This window comes from Zonotrichia albicollis, chromosome 1, assembly GCF_047830755.1.
Source record: "Zonotrichia albicollis isolate bZonAlb1 chromosome 1, bZonAlb1.hap1, whole genome shotgun sequence".
In the NCBI taxonomy this organism is placed as follows: domain Eukaryota; kingdom Metazoa; phylum Chordata; class Aves; order Passeriformes; family Passerellidae; genus Zonotrichia; species Zonotrichia albicollis.
In genome coordinates, this window is record NC_133819.1 from 103427207 (window position 1) to 103447293 (window position 20087).

Below are 20087 nucleotides of genomic sequence, written 5' to 3' on the forward strand. Positions count from 1 at the left end.
TGCCAAAGCAGTAAGCTGTAGCTCGGAAACAGTATGTACTTGACTAGAGGCAGCTTTAAAAAAATGAAATCTGTGCCTCCAGTGATAAAGATGTTACAAAAGCTGCAACAGCTTCTGTAACAATGAGAAAGATTTGCAGACTTGGGAAGGCTGACAGCCTGGTACATCGTGATAAAGCTTACCATACACCCTGGTTCACCTACAGACCTTGCAAAAGGTCTTACCCACATTCTTTCTTAGACTGTAACTGGCCAAGTAACTCCCAAAAAATGAGAACAAATAGCTTGTGTAGGGAATTAAGACTAGCTGCATAATGAAGAAAAAAAAAATTTAAAATTTACACATTAAACTTCTGTTCATTGCTTCATCAAAAATTCCTCAACTCTACTGGAAAAAGCTAAAGGTTTTTACTCTCAAGTAAGGCTGAGTTATCTTAGATGAGCTGACATAACAACTTGATCATTCAAAAACGGAGAGCTTAGACCTAAACAAGTGTCTCTGAACTACAGATGTTCTTCAGTAAAAAGGAAAAAAACCTTGGCAATATTTAATAAAATTATGAACACTTTAGATTGATGGATTACAAAAGCCAGGACACAGCAGATTACATCTGCTGCATTTGAGATAGCTGGCAGGCTATCCTGCTTAAAATATTGGCAATAAAACATTTGGCAATGGACTTGGTATTTTTTTTAAGCACTGCATGTCCACCCCCCCTCCAAACGAAACAGCTTTGACTAATTAGCTTTAACGAAATTATTGACAGCAGAAATTCAGAGAAGCCCCCAATAATTCACTTCACTTCTGAAAGAGCAGGCTTTACATACTTTGAAACATAGTACTTGTCTGTGTGCCCTTGACATGGTTTGTCTTACAGTGACTGAAACCACTGTTTGTATTTCCAGTGAATGGGGCTTTTACATATGATGCTATTAATCAATATTAGTTGACATGTATCAGCTTACTGGTTCCAGCAGAATATTCAGAAGCAAGTTAGGAAGAATATGGAAGCTACAAAAACAAAACCAAAACATGCCTTTCCATTGCACTGCATATTGAAAGACCATGTTACTTACAGTTGGGATGCATATCTTGCTCAGGGGGTTGCCATCCAGCAGGTAGGAGCCATTGAAGGTCACATATTCATCGTAATACTGAGGCGCCTGAGGAATAACACTGCACAGCAATTTACGCTTCTCTTCTATTTTCTTCCTTATGTGCAAGTATTCAAAATAGGGGTTTGCTCTCTCTGAACTGTACGGTTGAATCTCTTCCAGTTTCAAAGAATCAACAATAGCTGCCAGTGACTGCTGGGTTTTCTCCTTGGCCTGCAGCAAAGAAGGGTTTGCTTGCACAGGCTGAGGCACGCGTGACACCTTCCTTTTACGTGGATGATGTACCTGAACATCATCATCTTCAGTTAATCTAATTCTTGCTTTCATAGATGCTGACGATTCAGACTCTTTTTCTGATGTTTGTGTACAGGCAAGAGGATTCTGCTTGCCCTGGTTAGCAAGCAAATTTGCTCTGTTCCTCGTGATTCTTTGAGGTACTTCTTGCTGTTCCATCTTCTGATCCTCAGCAACTTCTTCTTCTACTTTAATTATTTGGCTGCATTTATGCACCTCTTCCTGTGTAATCTGTTGTGAACTATTTTCCAAATTGGATATAGAGGAGTACTGTGGTGGGTCATCCTCCAACACATTTTCTCTGTCTGAGGTGCAGGGGCTTTTATTAACCAATTCATTTGTAATTCCCTTTGACATTCCTGAACTTAGTTCACAGAGATCAGCATTGGCTTTACTATCAACAATGTGCACAGAGACTAACTTTTCTTGTTGGTCTTTTTCATTTCTAATATCTGATCTATCTGCTGTGTTACCATCCACTTCACTCAGGGCATTCTTACATACAACTCTACTGAATGAGTTCATGTTTAACTGTGAACTGCTACCACTTTCAGGAGTATCCTTCTCTAATGGTAAATCATTCACCTTTTCATAGCTCTGAGAAACATCTTTTGCAGAGCTCTCAGAATATACAGCCACAGGTGCATCAGTCTTCCTAATGTTTGAAGGGGAGAAAGCGTTTTCCAGCTCTCTGGTACTAGTAGTATCTGTTTCCAAAGCAGAAGTTGCAGTCTGAACTAGATTTTGCTGCTGTACTAATGATGAATCTTGACTGATAATGCCTGGTAAAGAAACGTGTTTTGACACAACTGGAAGTGGCTGGATAGGTAAAGAACAAGGAGATTGTGAAGGCAAAATTGATGCAGATTCTTGAGAACTGGAACTTCCCTTAATTTCAGGGTGCTGAGGCAAAAATTCAGATACTTGTTGCTCTTTTAATGTCCTGCTCTCAGAATTATGCACTGCTACAATGCTTTTAGCATCTTGCTCTGGTACACCACAGCCTGAGCTGTTAAAGTCATTGTTTAATGAATTAAGTCTGTCAAAAGGCACATCCCACAATTTGGTTTGCTGAGTCACACCCCTTTGACTACATGGTTCTAAATGCATGTTAGAGTCTTCTAAAGGGCTCATCTGAGCAGTATCTTTAATGGTACTTGTCCCCGTCGTTGCCTGCTTGCTGCTAACAGCTCTGCTGGGAGATGATGTGAGGTTTGACTGCAGAACAGCCACACTGCTTTGAAAATCTCTTTCAAGCACGCTGCACAGTAGCTCTGGTTTAGGAGAAGTGCTATTGTAAGTCTGAGCTGATGGCAGAGTGTTCTGGTTGTTTTCTTCTGATGTTCGAGGCTGTTTGCTGTGCTCAGAAACTGCAGCAGGCATGCTGCATCTTCGAACCTCTATAACAGGCCTACACTCATTTAAAACCAACTTAACATCTTCAGCAGATGCTGATCTAACATACATTTGTGGGAGCCGGTTCGTGAAAGGCGGCTTAATGCGATCTGGCAACTCAGCAAGACCATCGGCCTCTTTTTCCACAAGGGCTGGTGATTTGGCACTTGCCAAAAATGGTGACTGTGAAAAAGACATTTGGGAATCAGAACCTTCTGGCATAAAGTCCGAATCAGATTCGATTACAGGCCTTGGAGTAGTCACTGTGGTATGGCAAGAATCCTCAGAGCTCGCAACAGAAACCATGGACACGGACCTGGAGCTCAGCCCCATCTTTTCATTTTCTGATCTGGGGGATCTATTTAAATTATCTAAAGCCAATGAAGCCTTTGCAACACTGACACTTCTTGTATCTACTGACTGTGATCTATTACTTGTAGCATCTTTCTGCTGTTTTTCCTTCATATAAACATCTGGCAACTCGGAACTTTTGGAACGAATCAGTTCTTTGCCTTTTACTTCAGCGAATGAGTGTTTGGGTTTTTCCTTCATTTTGTTATGCTCTGAACAAGTGCGGTTTCTCAAACGTTCCTTCTCTTTCTGTTTTATTTTTTCTTTATGCTTTCTATGCCACTGTTCTATTTCCAGATCTTTAAGGCTAAGCATTCTTTCGAAACTAGTTTGCATTAAATCATCGTTGACTAATCTTTTTTCTTTAGGCCGAGCATCCTTCGATGCAGGAGCTGGTTTAGGCTTAAGTTTCTTGTGTTCAAGTTTTAGTTTCAGCAAACTACTTTGATGCAGTTTATCTTTGTGCTTGTCCCTCTCTTTGTATCTGTCTATATCTTTATCTTTTTTATCTTTCTCTCTACCATCTGGAGTTTTCAACAAATCATCTTTTGGTTTTTCTTTCAAAGATGTCAGTTTGTCATGAACTGTTTTACTACTTTCGGTAATAGTGCATCTCCTTTCCTCCTGCATATGTTTTGAGCTTGCTAAGGATGAGGCCTCCTTGTCTTTGGATTTGTCTTTTTTTTCAAATTCCTTTTCTTTAGTTCTATTTTTTTCTGATTTAGTATATTCAGATTCTTTTTCAGACTGTTTGACTTTTCTTTCAGTACAGTGTTTTTCTTTGCTTTCAGCCCAGTGTCTGTCTTTATCAGCCTTGTCTTTATCATGCTTCTTATCAGTTTTTTCTTTATTTCTTTCCTTGTCATCAACTTTTTTAAGAGCACCCATGCTTTTTACTTTATCATTTTCCTTATGGCACCTTTCTGCTTGCTGAAAACTGGACTTCTCCTTTCCTTTCTCTGTATTCTCATTTACTTCTGCTTTATCTTTCTCCATTTTGTATTCATGCTTTAACTTTTTCTCTTTTTCTCCATGTTTTCTTTCTATCTTTTCAAAATCTTTTTCTTTGATTGAGAATCGCTTTTCTGTCTTCTCTTTATTTTCCTTTAAATTCTTTTCCTGCTTTTCAGTATCTGTTTCTCTTTCTACTATATGCACACTAGCTGCCTCATCTTTAACACCAAAACAGAACAATTCAATTTCTTTATCTGCAAGCATAACTTCTTTTTCTTCTTTTGTATCTTTTATTTTTTCATCCTTGAGAAACTTCTCATTTTCCTTTTTGCTCTTCTCTTTTTCTCTCTCATCTTTAATACTTCTCTCTTTTTGGCACTGTCTCTCCTTAACTAACTTATCTTCTTTTGCCACGGTTTTTTCTAGCTTTGATTTTCTGTCTGAAGAAAGAGATTCATGTTCCATATTTATCAGCATATCATCATTTTCATCACTTTTGAAAAAGTTCTCTTTCCAAAACTCTCTGTCAAACTCAATACTTCTTTGAACCTCTTTAACATTATGTTTGTGTTTTTCTCTTTCCCCATCCTGTTCCTTTTTGTGCTTTTCCTTTTCTCTTTCTTTGTGCTTTAATTTATGTTTTTTAAGTGTTTTACCTTCCTTGTCAATTTTTCTCAAAGTATATTCTGAATTCTCAAATGTTGAGCTATTATCTTCCTCTTTAATTTTAGGACTAGATTTTTCACCAAATTCCAAGTGAAAATCCTTTTGATGATGCTTGCTTTTTTCTTTGTGCTTGCAAGATTTGCCACTAGAACTTTCTACCAGATAATCAGAATCAGTGTTGTGATCATACCGAACTAATTCAGACTGCAATGTTATTTCAGAACCTCCTGGTGATAAGCAAGTTTTGGTGTTCTCTTGCTTTAATGGTGTTGACTGCTTTTCACTTAACCCACAGGGATGCTTTGGAGATTTTCCAGCAGTGATATGAAACAGCTGTAAAGAAGAATCTTCTTTTGAGGTGAAAGACTTCTTAAAGGTTTCTTCCTCTCTAGCTTTATCTAAAGAATCTAACCCAGAAGTAGCTATATTTGTTACTCTAGCATTTTCTTTTTCTTGCTTTACTTCTTGATTCTCTTTATTTTTGCTTTGATTTTTTACTTTCCTTTTAACTTTGCCCTTTTGCTTGTGCTCGTTTGTAACCATATATTCTTTCTTCACTCTGACATCAGAATTTGATGTCTCTGAAACAGAGCAAGGAGAGACCATTTTCTTGTCCTGCATTATTTCTTCATCTGAACTTTCAGAACTTGAATAGAGAACTCTAGAGGGTTTCTGCTTTTTGTTTTTGAATGATTTTGAAAACACAACTTTTTCTTGTTTCACAAATAAGCTGGACTTTTCAACTTCAGTCTCATCTTCTTTCCTTGGGTCTTTTCTAAGAATATGTTTGTCATCAATCATTTTTTTCATTTCATCTTCATCATCATCTTTGAACTCATACTCATCTAGAGCAGATGGAAGTGGTGCCTTACTAGGGACCGTTTGTTTGCTGTTGTTGGCTACTGAGTCCTTTTCTGCTTCTGAATCAACATTCCCATCTACACTGGAAGGATTTACAGATGGAGCTTCTTCAGAATCTAGAGTAAGAAAGTGAAAATTAATTGAATACTGATGGAACACTTGTCACACTTCAGGAGAAAAGAGTTCAGTTCAGCAGTCACCTCTTTACAAATGAAAAAAGAATAAAACCTATCTTAAACACACAGCAAAATTTCTCACTAGAATTAAGCTTTTTAAGAGAAAACAAAAGGTCACGAAATCAAAGTTCTCCCCTCCCTTTACAGCTCTCACTTAAGCATGTAAAAATACTAAAAAACATTTATATCTAATAAATGTAATGCAATTTAAATTTTGAAAACCTCACCCATTGTGCATAATTGTATAACCTGTCTCTTTCTAAAGGACAATACCCTGCACAGACTGTTGAGGAATCAGTTGCTAAACTGTAACAAGTTTCTATTACACATATGTAAAAATATTTGTCTCAAGATCAATGCTTTCACTAAGCTGAAGTTGATTCTGTGAAGTGATGCCACAACAGTCCCCTTAGAACAGAAGGATCATGCACTGCATTTCAGATTATTCTAATGCCAAAAAAGCTAACACTACATCAGACCATGGGGCAATATGACTTTTTTCCTTGAAGTATACTGAAACTCTGACTAGAAAACATTCCTAGGGGGTAGTGTTTTATGTATTTGTCTGGGAAAGAGAAACCAACTTTTACAATCATGTGACATGATGCTCTTCTTCATGTGCTTTTCACAGACCACAGAATGGCTGAGGTTGGAAGAGACCTCTGGAGATCATCTTGTTCAGCCCACCCTGCTCAGGCAAGGACACCCAGAGCCAGCTGCCCAGGACCATGTCCAGAAAGCTTTTGAATTATCTCCAAGGAAAGAGACTCCACAGCCTCCCTGGACAACCTGTGCCACTGCTTGGTCATCCTCACAGTGAGAAAAATGTTTCCTGCTGCTCAGAGGAAGCTTCATGTGTTTCACTGTGTGCCCACTGCCTCTGGTCCTGCCACTGTGCACACGTGACAAGAAGCCCAGCTCTGTCCTCTTCGCAACCTCCCCTCAGGTATTTTTATACGTCAACAAGATTCTCCTGAGCCTTTGCTTTTCCAGGCTCTTCGTCATCTTCCTGGCCCTTCCCTGGACTCTCTCCATGGTGTCAGTGTCTCTCCTGTACTGGGGAGCCCAGAACCGGACCCAGCACTGCAGCTGTGGCCTCACCAGTGCTGAGCAGAGGGGGAGGATCCCCTCCCTCAGCCTGCTGGCCACATTCCTCCTGCTGCAGCCTGGGACACCACTGGCCTTTGTAGCAAGGGCACTTTGCTGCCTCATGGTCAAGCTGGTGGTGTTCAGCATGAGCCAGGGCCACTCCTGCAAAGCTGCTTTTCCAGCTGGTCAGATCCCAACCTGCACTGCTGCTTGGATGTTTGTTCCTCCCCAGCTGCAGGACTTTGCACTTCCCCTTGCTGAAGTACATGAGATTCCCAGGAGCCCATTTCTCCAACACAGGAAGATTCCTCTGGATGGCAGCACAACTCTCTGATGCACCACCCACTCCTCCTCAGAATCCCCAGTTCTGTATCATTAGGAAATGGCTACTATCCCAGACATTAATGAAGGTGTTAAACAGGAATGGACACAGTACTGATGCAAGGTAGAGAGGCAGTTACTGGCCTCCAAATAAACTTTGTGCCACTAATCACCACCATTCTGGCCTAGACGTTCAGCCAGTTTTCAATCCACTTCATTTCTTTTACCTAAAAGATTCTGAATTGTTGAATATTCTGTGAAAGCCAAATGAAGAGTTCCTGTCTGGCACTTAAGTAAGTTACCCATGATCAAGAATCTTTTGCTTCTGAGGAGGCAACAATTCTTTCTGTGCTCCAGGAGGTGTTACATACTCCTCAATCTGCAGGAACACAGGAGGGACCAAGAATTATTGCCTCCACTTCAGCAACTTACTTACCTGGTTACCCACAGAAACCACTGGTCCCACCCACTGGCAGGAACTTTTCTACACTGAGTAACTAAGTTACATCCATGTGAAACACTGACTTCTGATTGATCTACTAAAGATGGGAAGTGACTTTGGGGGTATTTTTCACCATGAAATGAACCATCTCAGAAACACACTGTATTGTAAAAAATATGGTATTTTCCTCTATATCTTTCTCTGGTAAAATCATCATTCTGGTATTGGGTTGATCTGCAAAGTGGGAATGGCTTACTAAAGACAGAGAGAAAAGTAAAAAGAAAATAAAAAATCAGAATATACCTTTCAGGTAATTCAATTGAGAAATTTAACAAACTACCCCTAAAAATGTAAGTGAAAGACAATCAATTGTTACCTGCAGCAAGCCTTAATAGCTAACACTATACAAAAGATTAAGGCCACTTAAACTTAGGTGAAGTGATGCATTAAGTATGCAATTAAATAGCTACTTTTACCTGAGCAACTGTCCTCATCATCAGAGATGGGCACCTCTCTTTTCAACAGCATCTCCAATTCTTCAGTTTCAGCAACATCAACAGGTCTTTCCCCGTGCTTATTGGCTTGAAATGGATTTCCACCATGTCGAAGCAAAAGCTTCACAATCTGCAGCATTAAATAAATCATCTTTCAGGTTATCCACAACATGTTACTTGACCAGCATAAAAATCCCCCGCTGCCCATGAAACGTGAGTAACACGATATGCGATCCTAAGTCCTACCTATGATACTGAGACTGGAAAGCAAGACTTCAGCAAGTAAAACGCAAACTCCAGGTAGTGCATGGAGTCTGCTCTGTGAAGGAGGTGAAGGGGAAGACAAGAGACAGCTGCCTTCTGTTACACAGCATCATTATAAAAGAAAGAAACAAGGGCCTTTATTCTTGCTGTTCTAGCACTTCTTCACACAATTTATCTGGTTCCCCACCCATCAGGCTCTCTACTCCTCTGCAGTTGATTCACCCTCTTGCTCCAAATTTTATTCCACTACAATAAGGAACAGATAAACTTTTGCAAATCAGTACTATTGGTTTCCCCAGCAGTTCCAAAAAGCCCAGACAGAGATCCAACATCTTACTGGAGGAACAAAGCACCCCACCAGCAACTACATGCAATAAATCAAAATCATCAACTTCTCCATCATCAAATGCAACAATTCATTAATATTACAGTGAATCCAAGGCCACTGCATTAGCACAGTGTCCAGTATTACATTTTTTCCCTATAAAGAATGTGGAAATTCAGCAGACAGTGATACCTTAACAGGAAGCTTCAGAATTATTGTGGTATGTAATGTCAGTGAGATGGCCACAGGCACCTGTACTGATATCAGATAAACAAGAGGTCCTGTTCTCCAAGACTCTGCAACAACTCTATGAAAGCTTGATCTAAAGAACCAATTTGTTTATATACCTAACAAACCACTTACTAAACAGCTAATAAAAAAATTCCCAACAGATTATGATAATTAATTTCTCTCTTTTCCAGAAAAGCCTTTCAAACTGAACATCTTGTTTGCAAGGTGTACTTGATTTAAGGATGTATTCTATCTTTTGCTTTATACAACAGATCGCATACCCAGTAATGAAATAAAGGAGATATAAAGGGAAAGCAGAGTCATTTCTGCATCTTATTTGCAGAAATCAAGAACAATTTGAAAGTTAATGTAAAGCACTTCACCTACAGATCTCCATTTATCTTCTCCATTAAGTGCTGATTGGTAAATTTAGAAAATAATAAGAATATATATATACATCAATTTAAAAAGAAATATAGGATATATACCCTGAAATATTTATAAACATATATGTACAATATACACTAATCCACAGTATACTTTTAGGAGATCATTTTCTTTTGAGAATTCTATACAGTAAAAGTTTCTCAAAAAAAGTCACTAAAGTGCTTATTTACTAAGAAACTAAAGATGAAGCTTACAAATAATTAAGAAAACGGATACTAGTAGAAAATATCTGGCAATAGAAGTCAGATGAAACAATCAGAACAACTTTAGGAGGCTCCCAAAACAGCAGAAGTAGAACTACAAGACCATACAACTGCAATGAGAACAGTCAGGATTTGTTCTGAAGCTTCAGCATTTCAAACCATGTATTTATCCCCCTCCCACTCTCCCAGAACACTCACGTTTCTGTGCCCACTGCTAGCAGAATCATGAAGTGGGGTATCATCATCCAGGCCCTGTGTGTTCACATCTGCTCCCGCTGCTATCAGAACTTTAGCAACATCGTAGTAACCAACATTACAAGCTTCATGCAGTGGTGTCCAGCCTAGAGTGAAGAATGGTAGGTTTAAGACAAAGATCAAAGATTTGGTCTTTCATTCCTGTGCTATAGATCTCTATTGCCTCTGAACATTTCAAAACACTCTCACACACAGTACTTGGCAGAACAGCAATGCCATCCGTCTGACGAACAACATACACTTTATCAACTTCAAACCTCACATTGAATTCCAAGTTTTTCTGAGATTAAACACTGGAATCAGAAATCAAATAGTAGAAGACAAAATCTGGCATAAAGTCCCCAGGCCAAACATGTCAGAGATTCTTTGACAAGTAAACATTTGAACTCTGGTAAATAATATAAAAATAATATTATAATACATGGAAACCCTCTGATAACCACACGGTTGGAAATGGTAAGTGCAGCAAATTGCCATAACCAGTGCTTCTTTAGAGTTACTGAACATGTACCAGGAGTCAGTAACAACATCAGCAGCTAGAGAGCAAGCTATTAATAAATAATGGCAGTGAACTTATTCTGCTATTTCCCAGAACACTAGTGATTTTTTGCAATTATGATTTCCTCGAGTTCAGTGCTCATTCTCTGGAGCAGAGTGTCAATTGTAGATGACAACCCACACATGCTACATTCCTTACCTTAATTTCCTCTCCCCAACTTGATGACTTCCACTTCATAGCTGACCTGAACTGCTGTTGATGCCTTCTCAAAGCCCAGTTCTGGGGAGGCATTCAACTTTTGTTTCCAACATAACCAGTAAAAGAGTTTAATCACATGAGCTTTGTATCTAATCAGTAGCAGTCTTGTACATCCATGAAGTGGAGGTACAAGAAACCCCTAACTTATCTAATCCCTCAGTAATGGGATTTCTCACCTTCAGCCTTCACTCAACTTCCAAGCTGCCACTCATTTAAATTTTAAAAGCAGCTAAAAAAAAAAAAAAAGCAAAAGGGAAAAAAAGAAAAAAGGTTCTAAGTTATTCTAAAGCAAAACACTTCTTTCTCTTCTTCATACACTAAATTTCCTCTTCAATCATCACTTAGGTTACTCACTTCCAGCAGTCTGGCTACCACCTCCATTTTTCCATTTTCTTGCCATTTGCTCTTTTCACACTCACCCAACATGGTAACACTTTTCTGCTCTCAGCCCTCTGATCCCTGTCTTTTATCCTCTATATTAAGTACCTTCATAATTTATTTTTCTCCATGTTGTACTGCTTTGCTTTTCCATCCTTTCACAATGTCCAGCCTGCCAACTCTAGTGCTGGCTTGCTGTCAGTATCTGTTTCCTTTACTCTTGTTCTCACACGGCAGTATCATTCTGGCAGATATCCCATGAGCAGGGTTACTTCCTCCATTACTAATTCATTTTCTGCTCCTTTAGTTCTGCCAAATCCTTAGCAAAAAAACCTCTAATTCTCTAAACTACACTGCATCCTAAATTCCTACTTTTCTCCACTCATGACTCACTGCTTCAATCCTCCCCCTCTTCTTGACTTCTCCCTCTGCACAGTATTTTGAAGTTCAGCCATCTCTGCTTCTCACTTTGGATCACCAATAAAAAAATATCTCACTTGATCCCTAACAACTCCTCCAGAATTTTGAACGAAGCCTCCAACTTGTATCCAACTGATTCTCAGAACCAGTTCTCAGCCATTGCCCTTTTCCTTTCATCTGCCTTTAAAATAAAATATCTGCCCTAGGTGAGACTGGGATGAAGCTGTGAAGTTAACTTCCTTCAAAGCAACTCATACAGTAATGTGCACTGCATTTGGGAGCAACACCAGTACCCAGAGCATACTGGTGTTTTGGCTACTGCTGAACAGGGCTTGTGAAGTGTCATGGTTTTCTCTCCCTCCTCCTGCACCAGAGTTTGGGAGGGGACATAGTCAGGACAGCTACTCAAATGTGTATTCCACAGCACAGGATGTCATGCAACAAAAGCTCACTGAAAGGAGAGGGAAGGAGGGTAGTTTGTACATAATGGCATTTGTCTTTCTTTCCAAGTATCTGTCACACCTGCTGAGGCCCTGCTTCCAGGGAAGGGACTGAATATTTGCCTGATGATGGGAAGTAGTGAATGAATTCTTCTTCCTTTGCTTGCATAGGCAGCTTTTGCTGTTCTTATTAAATGGTCTTTAACATGACCCACAAATGCTTTTTCTATCTTATTTTCTCCCAACACCTTGTTGAGGAAGGGAAGTGAGAGAGCAACTGGGTGGGCGTCTGGCAGCCTGCCAAGGTCAACCCACTACATCTCTTCTTCAAGTGTTTCTATTATTCTCCCAGTGATTTCTATGGGCCTGTCTTCCCCTGAACCTCCCCCTCCTTTTCTAAAATTGCTCTTGTCAACAAGTTCTTCTCATCTCCCCTCTCAACTTCTTTGAAGATCTCAAAGTGTTCTACTTCTGCTTGTCTTCTCTTCCTCTACGTGCCAGTCCTGGGCAGCTTCATGTTCAAATACAAATTCAGCTACCCTCTTCAAATCAGGAAATTACCCATCTACTTCTTACTTAAAGTCAGTATTTCAGTTCATCTCATTAATATCTTCTCTTGAAGTCAAGTTTGAGCTGACAACTAATTGTGCTACATAGTTCTTAGCTTCTTCCACAGGGGCCTGCTACCTGAACTCCTCTCAACCATTCCCACTGAGAACATAATTCAGACCATAAACCTAAGAATATTGTATATGTTACAACTTAACAAAGCTCACCAACCCTTATGTAAATCACAGCAAACACTGACACATTAAATACTGACATATCAAAGCTGTCATTAATCCAGCAGGACTAGATGACAATTGCAACCGTACCACTCTCCTCTGCCTTGCTGCGTATCAGTTGTCCCAGTGAAGACACAGCATGTCACAGCACCATCACCTCCACCACTACTCAACTCTGCATCTCCTCACATAGCCCACAGTCTCACCATTTAACTCTGCCCAGCACAGTCCTACCAAGTTCAGCAAGAATACAGAATCTGTGTGCACAGATTTCTGTAAATACCTACTACACCAAGGCCCTGGACTTAACTGAAACCTCTCAGTATTAAAACACTCTTCTAATCATAAACTATGTTCTACAGTGTCCCAGTACTACCACTGCCACTGGAAATGAAAAACACAACTTTGGAATTTCCATGAAATTATAGTTTTTCATTTGCATACAACATGAACTGAAAGGAAACTTCTGTTAACAACTTCAGTCTTACATTTAATTTATACAGTTAAGAGTACTCATATTCACTTACCTGCAAAATCTTTTACATTTACATTTGCACCTAATCTGATTAGCTCCTTGACCTGTTTAACATCTCCTCGAATTGCTGCCATATGTAGAGGAGTTTCCCCTCGTTCGTTCCTCTTGTTAACTTTGTCCTTTTGTCTTGAAGAAGAGGTTGGAGTTTTCTTTTGGGTTGGTGTTGTTTGTAAGGAATGATTTAAGGTGGAATCTACAAAACAAGTTTTTAAATGGTCACTGTTAAGTCAATTAAAGTGAGATGAAGAAAAAAGATTGTCAACACTTGCCTTCAAAGATGATAACAACCAGTGAATAATTATATTTCAATAAAAGACATTTCACCCTTCATAGGAGTCAGCACAATGCTGATTTCCAATGTGAAAAAGGGCATTTTGCAAAATCTTACTATTTTAAGCAAGTTTCTAGGAAAGATGAAGTCTATCCAAACGACAAGGCTCACATACTCTGGTATAAATTCTCCTGAATCAAGACAAGGGAGATCAGTATCTACTCTGCTTTCTCCTTCCTCCAGCAAAATTCCACTATATTTTTATGTAGTGGGATGCCAGTTTAAAGAATTACAGTCTGTGTATTGTACTACATACAAATCATCATCTGTACCAACACAGCTGGACAGCTGGATAGTTCCTAAAGTTCCACAGCTGGGTGGACTGGATAGTTCCTTAAGAAAACCCAGCCATTTGCTTTTAAATAGCAATTTTGTAAAAACTTTACACCTGTAGAACATATACACATATAAAGATTTTTTTACATGCAGCTGGATAAAGGACAGCTTGAAATGGTGAATTAAGAACAAGATGTCTCCCCACTCCCATTAAATCAAAAGGAAATGGTCCCATTTCCTCCCAAATTAAAATCCTGCTCCAAAGTGAGAAAATGAGGTAACAGTTAAGCTTCAATAAAAATCAAAAAAAGAAAGTATTTCAGGCTTTAAATAATCCATATGGAAGTGTCTGCGAGGCAAAAATAAACAAAGGAAGAAATTAAATTTTCAGTTTTTACAGCTATCATGGTGCAAGGCTTTTCACATAAATATAGAAGATCAAGAATTTTTCATCAGATTAATCATCCATGCAAAATAAATTTTAACAGAAGTATGAATGATTTTAAATATTTGAAAAAAATAAAAGATTGTTGAAAAACATCAGTGTTCTGAATATTCTGCTAGGACAGAATTAAACAGGCAGGAGGGAGAAAACTGTTAACTCTGTAAGATCACCTGGGCTGTTGTCTCTTGCTGTCATCTGCATGAGAAGTGCCATCTGTTTGCGTTCTGACAGAGGGTAACCAAACAGAATGCTAACGGGTGCTGATTTCTTATTCCCAGCATCCTTCTTCATTTTCTTTTTCTCCGGACCTTCCTTCTCTAGAAATAGGAACATTTCAAGACTCAAACTGCAGTTCCATCAGTCTATTTTTTCTAAAAATAAAACCATCCTCTTAAGGCCTGTAAACTCGTGACTGGTGACAGGTGATGAAAACCAGAAATTATACCTTTAACTTATTGCATTTGCATTAGTGTTGCTTACCTGCTCTAATCATATTAGGATAATAAGCTACTGAGATAAAGTACTTAAAGCTGTAAGCAGGATTACCAAAAAATTCTAACATATGAAAAACCTGTTACATAGAAGGAATGCTGTGTATGCCACAACTTTAATTCTCAGAGATTAAAGCCAAGAACTTAAAATTTCTGTAAAATCAACTGGTCAGCTTTCAACATTGAATACAAATCTGAGACTACCCTCTCTTCTACTTCTCTCAAGACATCATGGTAAAAATTAGGAAAAGACTAGTTAATACTGGTATGTGTTAAGTAATTGGTTAAAAGTTTGTTTCTGTCAAACTCATCCTGGTATTTTGTCTTAAAGCATTTTCTTCTCCAGAACTCATATCCTTCAAACACATATAGCTATTTTACATACATAACTTCTTTCCTTTTATCAATATTTATGGAAGCTGTTTAATATTTCATCTCCAAGTTTTAAACCAGGAGCTAAAATTACACATCTGAGTAAACACATCAAAAGTAAAACAAAACAAAACTCCCACCAAAACCAAGAAACCCTGCATCTGCAAGAGAGGAAAACCTTAAAACAGAGGACTCCAGTGAGGAAAACTTCACTGAACTTCTGCAGAGGTAAAAATTAGAATCTTAATTCCCCTTGAAGTTCCTAGTTATCTTTTAACTTGCTATAGTTCTACCTTCTTTCTTGTACCATTCTTTTCCTCTCAAATGATTTTCTGCCTTCCTAGCCTTCTCTAAATCTCACTTTCTAGGCCTGGCACAAGCTCTAGTAATGCAGTGCACTTGAGGCACAGGAAGGCACATCAACAGTTCTTATCTTGAATTCCATACTGACCCATAACAAACACATGATTTTATGGGCTAAACAATTGCCAGTGAGAGTATTTAAGAATGGAAAGCTAATGACCCATGTATATATTTTAAAAACCTCTATACATTTATAGAGGTTTTTCATTTATCCATCATGTTTAAAAAGGAAACAAGATTCCTTTTACAGAATCAAATGTTCTTTTATTCCTAAACTGCAGGCAACTCAGAGTCTTGAATATCTAAAAAATTAATTCAATATCCAAATCAACACTATTTGTGTTCTGCCCTATTGGTAAAAACATCTGCGTAGGAAAATAAAAAAAAAAACCCTTAACAATAAAATTGTACTTTAATCTTTCCACTGTAAGCATGCTGCTCTTTCTGCAAAGATAAAGCACAGCATCCACTTTACTGACTAATTTAGTACTTCCATCAAAATAACACATTTCAGATTGACCAGCATAATCAGATATTTCTTAGCATATGCTATTTATTGTTCACAATTCTTTCCTTGAAAGATGTATTTATTTTCATTCTGAATTATTTCTTCCTATTTATAGCTATTTTCAGCTTGAGAAAATAATGCATCAAAATAAATGCAATAAAGTTTTTTATTATCTAGGCTTTACTCTTTTATACATTGGGATTGTCTGAGTTTTTTGGGTTTTGCTTTTATTTAAACCAGCACAATTTATTCCTGCCTCATGTTCAGTGCTCCATTTCAGTGGTAAATTACTCTTCTATTACACTTTATAAACACAGTGTTTGCAAAGCATTTCTAGATCTTACAAATTAAAAGCATCAAATAAGAACACCTGTTCTCACCAAGTCATACTGTAATTATGCACTTACTGCTCAAAAGGAGACACCCTTTAATTTAAACGGATATTAGACTTCATATATGTTGTCAGTTAATCCAAACAGTTGAATACACAAAAATCAATATGATCAACAACAAAGCTAAAAAGTCTCAAGATTATAGCTGGTGCACCTGATGATCCCCTCCAAGATCTCACAGATATGAACTGGTTCTGACAAGAGGGGTGGAAGAAAGCAAAAAAACCCAACAAAACAAACAAAAAACCCCCAACAAACAAACAAACCCACCAAACCCTTTCCCCCCCAAAAAAACCCCCGAACAAACAAAACCCTCCAATATCAAACCAAACTAAAAAACAACAAAAAACCCCAGGGGAAAGTGAGTAGGGCATATAAAATAAAAAGTTCTATACATTAAAAAAAAAAAAAATCAATGTTCCAAGAATACCAACACATAGCACACTTCACAGGATGAGACCAACTTAACATTTAGGAACTTCAACTTCTTAGCTATTCTTCATCTTATGGTAACAGGAAACTTTCACCACTGTGAACTTGATGTTTCTACAATTTCAACACTAAAAACTTCCCTCATAAAGGAACAGAATCAGTTAAGATACGAAGTTTAAGTAGAATTTAATTACAAAATTGACTATGAAACCCCATCAGTTGGTTTGGGCGCTTTTTTTTTGTTGTTGTTGGTTTGTTTTGGTTTGGTTTTTTTTTGGCTGGGTTTTTTTTTCCATTTTTTATACTTTGTTTTCAGGTTCTATGGAATTCAATTATCTTCTATTACATTCACATTCTCATCACTTTCTGCTGTTCTTCAGCAGTTAGAAATGAACTTACGCTCATTAGAAATAGAATATAGGAGATTTTTTCATTTTTTATTTAAAAAATAGAAACTAGAACTATTCCAGTGGCTTCATGTTCAACCACCTTTATTAAATAAATTTCATAATACACAGCCACACCCCTTTGTGTGTGGCTCTTTAAGATTTTCCCTTGGCAACACAAGCTTTTCAACGAACAGTGAAAAAATTATTTTGAAATATTCAGGTTATGTGAAACAGGAATTCAGGAGCATCTGAGAACTTATTTGTAAAAGGGCTCAATGAAATCCCCTCCCAACACTTGAAATGTACTGGCACGAGGAACATCACAGACACTGGTGATTGTACTAGGATAACTTACACATGACAGATTTTGTCCCAAGGCAGCCAATAATGTATCTGTTTCTTTGTTTGCTTGCTTTTTTTTCTCCAATTAGATAAATTACAAATACCCACTCAAGTAATTTTTAATGTACTGGAAAAATAAATTATTAAGTAATGCAATATGTGGATTTCTCAAAACAAATCATGCCAAACTAATAAAGCATTTCATTTGGTAAAATAATCATTTCAGTTGATAAAGGAAATCAAGCAACAAAACCCAAAAAACCAACAAACCCCAAATTCAAACTTCAGGGCTCATCATACACTGCTTTTATGTAAAAGACTCCCAATATAGTCTAAATCATAAAAATTAACAGGATCAAAAAAAAAGACCATGCAAAATTAAAATATGAACTGCTTGAAATGAATATTATGAAGTTATAAGATTGAATGATATACAATCAAAGAATAATATGTTCATTGCTAGGTCAAGACCACTTCTGCAGGTGAAGTTCAGAGATAGAGTTTATGGAGCTCTGAGTGATCATTGCCACCTGACTGAAGTTACTTCCAAAAGAAACACATCGTGACTGGCTGTGTTTCCTACCCTAAAAGAAAGGGAAAGCTTAGAATGTGATGCAGAGACCCCACAGTGCATTTAACAATGTAGAGATTTCCAGGTGCTATTGTGATACCTAATTAATCAAGTTTATGACATATTTATTGAACAAAACCAACAAACAAAACCACCTCCACTTTCCTGCCTGTAGCCCAAACAACAGTTAAATGAAGCTGTCACAGTTGAACAATAAGCCCAAATGTTGTAGTGTGTTGTTAAGTTTCTTGTGTTATTCCCCCAATTTATGTATTGTTCCCCCCTATTATGTGTAAAATGGTTTTGTTCCCCCAGTTTTTCCCGCCACTGCTACCCTGTCAGCTAAGTTGCTATGGTAACCTCGCTATTCATAGTTGCCGATATGTAATTGCTCCTCCCCTGGTTTCCCTTATAAGTGAAAGTTGTCTCCTCCCTGGGCCCAGTCAATCACCCCCCTCTCCTCCCAGGTTTCAAGAACCTTCTCCTCTCTGGAGGTGTTGGTTGGCTGGGGTCCCAGGACACCTTCCTTACCTTTTGATTATTGGTCTCCATGGAGTGTCAGTTCTGTGAAGTTCATCCCCTCACCTTTCCCGACTGGTTCCGCCTGTACCCACCCCCCCTCCTTTATAATCCTGTTTCACCCCCTATTCGGGGACTCTTTCCCGGTTGGTTTCCCCGCATTTGGATCCCGCAACACCTTCAATAAACCGACGTTTAACCCCCGGTGAAGTGGTCAGCTCTGTTCCTCCCCAATACCAGCGGTGTGAGCCAGTCCGCAGCCAGCACAGCCCGAGGCCATCAGACGCCGAGGGGTGCTGGCCAGGAATTGCAGAGGGGCGTCGGCCTTTCGCCCTCAGCCAGCCGGACTTCGAACTTCGGGCCACATACGCCCCCCCCTGCACCCAAATCCAAGCAGTGTGTGAACACTCCCTCCAACACTCCCACAAACCTCTCTAACTACAGAAAGCAGGAGCACAGGAATTGTGTTACTGTGATGTACCCATGCAGCATGAAGAGGTCAGCTGTTTTGCTCTTCTGGATGACTTGGACTACTTTAAAAACTGAAATTGAAGGGGTCAGAAAACAAAACCAAGATCTTGCTATAAACAGTAAATCTGGCTAACATAATTTCCAAGAAAGATTAACAAATTACCACACTGAGTGTAATTGTAACTTGTTGTTCTTGAATAATCAACTCTGTAACAAGATTCTCTTTACAACTGAAAGATTTTTAGGATCTGCAGTTATGTTTAACTATTATGAAAAAATCTAATTTCTCTCTTCAGACTAATAAGGTGGAGAAAGCAAACAAATCTGACCTCTGCAAAATCAACACTTGTCTATTGTTCTTATTCCAATAACCACATCAGAGGTTACTTAAAACTAACCAGATTACTTAAATAAATTAAGAAAATTTAAGCAACTCTGTTTAAGCAGTCTAAATAACTGATGGCTTTTCAATCAAATTATGGTTTTGGATTCGGAGACTTCAAATCAGAGAATTTATTTTAAAATATATGAAAAATAATTCTGCTTTGATCATCCAGTCCAGAAGTTTCAATCAAAGCTTGTGTGTGTAGACTACTCCCTAAGATTTACCTAAAAATAGGTTAAAGCTATACTGCAGTATAAATAAATTTGCCTGCAGGATGTATTATTTTTTTGTGGTTGCTCTGACCAAGAATGGGGACATCACAACAGAGCTCTCAGTTTCGGGAAGCCACCACAGCCAGGGGAGTGTCAGAGCCCTGCACAACATCAGCAACACAACAGGATGCTGCTGATAAAGACAGGGACAGAGTGTCCTTCCAGGTGTGTCCTGTTCCCAGGGGCCTCTTCAGAGGGCACAGCTCTCCTGGGACTCACACTGTCCTCCAGACCTGCACACACCTGGCAGCTCCTGCAGCCTTCTCAACTGGCTGCAATCTTCATGGGTATCCAATTGCTAAGAAAGTAACTAAAAGGCTCAATCTTAAA

At 38.5% G+C, this 20087-nt stretch overlaps 1 protein-coding gene across 2 annotated transcripts in view; it reads right to left on the reverse strand.

Moving 5' to 3' along the window:
- The window catches only part of ANKRD12 (ankyrin repeat domain 12), a 59732-nt gene that overhangs the window by 11555 nt on the left and 28090 nt on the right, over positions 1-20087 (reverse strand). For both annotated transcript variants that reach the window (XM_074548495.1, XM_014266822.3), the window contains 5 exons: positions 14421-14567; positions 13191-13391; positions 9827-9969; positions 8141-8288; positions 1077-5752 (listed from right to left, as the gene is read on the reverse strand). In XM_074548495.1, the coding sequence (XP_074404596.1) occupies positions 1077-5752; positions 8141-8288; positions 9827-9969; positions 13191-13391; positions 14421-14567 (5315 nt within the window). The remainder of the gene's footprint in view (positions 1-1076; positions 5753-8140; positions 8289-9826; positions 9970-13190; positions 13392-14420; positions 14568-20087) is intronic.